Source organism: Mytilus edulis, chromosome 6 (assembly GCF_963676685.1).
Source record: "Mytilus edulis chromosome 6, xbMytEdul2.2, whole genome shotgun sequence".
Lineage (NCBI taxonomy): Eukaryota > Metazoa > Mollusca > Bivalvia > Mytilida > Mytilidae > Mytilus > Mytilus edulis.
The window spans coordinates 37,507,331-37,510,257 of record NC_092349.1 but is presented as its reverse complement, the minus strand read 5'-3'; the positions used below and the strand labels follow the sequence as shown (position 1 = coordinate 37,510,257).

The 2,927-nt window shown below is 37.7% G+C and overlaps 1 protein-coding gene across 1 annotated transcript; it reads left to right on the top strand.

The window, feature by feature from the left end:
- The first annotated feature begins 2,148 nt into the window (after positions 1 to 2,148).
- Positions 2,149 to 2,715, top strand: LOC139526379 (uncharacterized). The gene has a single exon (XM_071321519.1). The coding sequence runs from the start codon at positions 2,149 to 2,151 to the stop codon at positions 2,713 to 2,715; it is 567 nt and encodes a 188-aa protein (XP_071177620.1).
- The last annotated feature ends 212 nt before the right edge of the window (positions 2,716 to 2,927 follow it).

Here is a 2,927-nt window from a genome sequence, read left to right as displayed (position 1 = left end):
GTGGTTGAAGCACCAAAGGTCAAAGACACAAAACCCATTGAGGAAGTAAAGTGTACCAAGGATAATATGAGAGTGAAAAAACTGGATGCACCTGTTTTTAGTGGGAATATAAGAGATTACCCAAGCTTCAAACAAGACTACAACCTCCTCATGAAAGATGACCCGTTTACACTTAAACAATATTTGACGGGAGAAGCACCTCTTACTGTCAAAGGTGTTGACAACGATTTTACGGAAATGATGAAAAGGTTAGACATTAAGTATGAAAAGCCAGAGAAGCTTGCTGATGCTGTACTTAGTGAAATTAAAGGACTGAAACCAATGTTTGATGGTGATTATATGAGCTTTATAACCACAGTTGATGTTGTCGAGAGATGTTGGCTCGATCTCAAAAGAATGAACATGGAACTTGAAATGAACACAGCTACGATGATCAATCAAATTGAGAGACTTTTACCTCCATTGCAGAAAAGGGTATGGGCTCTTCGTAAGCAAAAGTATGGGTCACATACATTTCCGGAATTACTAAATTTTCTTTTAGAAGAAAAAAATGCTATGGAATATATTCATTCTGATTTACGAGACAGTTCTGCTAGTCGAACATTACTTAAATCAAAGGTTCACAATACAACATTGGAGGAAGATTCAGCCGTAGAATCTCTCCAAGCACAAGTAAAGCAAAATCAAGAAACATTGAAGCAGGTAGTTGATGGATTGGCACAGGTAGCAGAGGTTATGTCGCATGATAATAAATATAAACAGAACGGTGATGAAATGAACTCGAAGAATAATATACCTATGAGAATAAACCGTAGAAATTGTTGGTATCATGAGACTGATAATCATGATATTGGAAAATGTACAGCATTTAATAGATTGGATGGTCAGTCTAAAATAGATTTGATTCGCAAACAAGGAGGATGTTTTAGTTGTCTCAAGATTGGTCACTTATCAAGATACTGTTCAAATAGAAAACCGTGTGATGTCCTGGATGAACATCAGCAAATGTGTGGGAGGATGCACCATCAAGCTTTACATGGAATTCAAGTCAATGGATCAACGTTTCACAATTGTATCAGTATTGTGAATTGAGATAAAGGTAGAGAAGACGTTTTGCTCATGATAAGCAAGGTTCCGAGCAATGGAAACTATTTGACAGCACTATGGGATCCGGGAGTTAACATTTCACTTATAACACATGATTCTGCTAGGAGACTGAACCTCAAGGGAAGAGATGTAACATTGTCCGTGACAAAGGTCGGCAACACTACTGACTATATCCAAAGTAAAGAATATATAGTTCCACTAACTGATTTAAATGGACAGGAATGGAAAATAAGGACGTATGGAATGGATCAAATTACGGCAGACGTGACTAGGGTGGATATCCGTGGCATTGCTAAGCTATTCAAAAGCGTGACGGAAAAGGATGTAGTTCGACCTGAGGGAAAAGTCGACATATTGATAGGCAGTGATTGCTGTGTTCTTTTACCAACAAAGGCAGAACAAGTAAGAAATCTTCAACTGATGAAAAACCCATTTGGTTACTGTTTGAGAGGTAGTCACACGCTTCTTAAAGTTGGTACGGTGTCTCATCATTATGTACGTATTCATCATTTATATGGACAACAATACGACACTGGTAGCATACATATTGCAAATTTTAATGGACTGAAGGAAAGTCTGGATAACTTTTTAAACATTGAAAGCTTAGGAACTCAATGCAACCCGAAATGTGGAAACTGTAAGTGTGGTAAATGTCCGATCGGAAATGGTAATTATACTATAGCAGAAGAACGAGAACTGAACATGATAAGAAAGGGACTTCATTATGACAAAAGTTAAAAACGTTGGACTGTAACTTATCCATGGATAAGAGAATCGGCAGAGTTGCTTAACAATATAGGGGCAGCAAACCATCGTCTTGAATCAACAAAGAAACGCTTACAACGCACCGGGACAATCTATGCAAATGCATACAATGATCAAATCAGAGATATGGTTAATAGGAACGTTGCCAGAAAACTTTAAGATTACGAGGTCAGGAATTTTGAAGGACCAATTCATTATCCACCACATCATGAGGTTCTTAAACCCGACTCTAAGTCAACCCCAATCAGGATTGTGTTCAATTCCTCTTCAAAATACATGGGACATGTGATAAATGATTATTGGGCAAAGGGTCCGAATGTATTGAATGACATGTTAGTGGTGCTACTGAGATTTCGACAAAATAGAATTGGAATTGCAGGAGACATTTCAATGATGTATAAAGCAATCAAACTTTCAGTTTCTGATCAACATACGCATCGGTTTATATGGAGAGATCTCGATGCAAGCAGAAAACCGGATCATTATGTGTTAAAGACGGTCACTTTTGGGGACAGACCTAGTGGCACTATTGCAACAGTTGCATTAGGAATGACTGCGGAAATGAGTACATATATTTATCCAGAGGCAGCCGAAATGATTCTTAGAAACAGTTATGTTGATGATATCATTAACTCTGTCGACAATAATGATCAGGCAAGAAAGGTAATGGAAGACACTGAAAAATTACTTGCAAAGGGTGGATTTACAATTAAACATTGGATTGTTACAGGGAAGCAGTCCGACCAATGGAACGGATTTCATATTTCAAATGAACCAAAGGAAAAGATTCTAGGAATGATTTGCAACCGAGAGATGACATGTTTACATTTCAAGGAAAAATAATTTTTTTAAGTAAACGTCGAGGAATACACATTGATAAAGATTTGCAACAAACTCAAATAGATGACATACCCTTGAGACTCACAAGAAGAATGGTTCTTAGTCAAGTTGCGAGCATTTAGGATCCCTTAGGGTTAGCTTCTCCGTTTGTTTTAACCGCAAAACTACTTTTGAGATCATTTTGCAAGACAGATGGAGGAGATGGTGGATGGGAT

Coding starts and splice junctions, on each gene's coding strand:
- LOC139526379 (XM_071321519.1), top strand. CDS start 2,149: ATGGGACATGTGATAAATGATTATTGGGCAAAGGGTCCGAATGTATTG.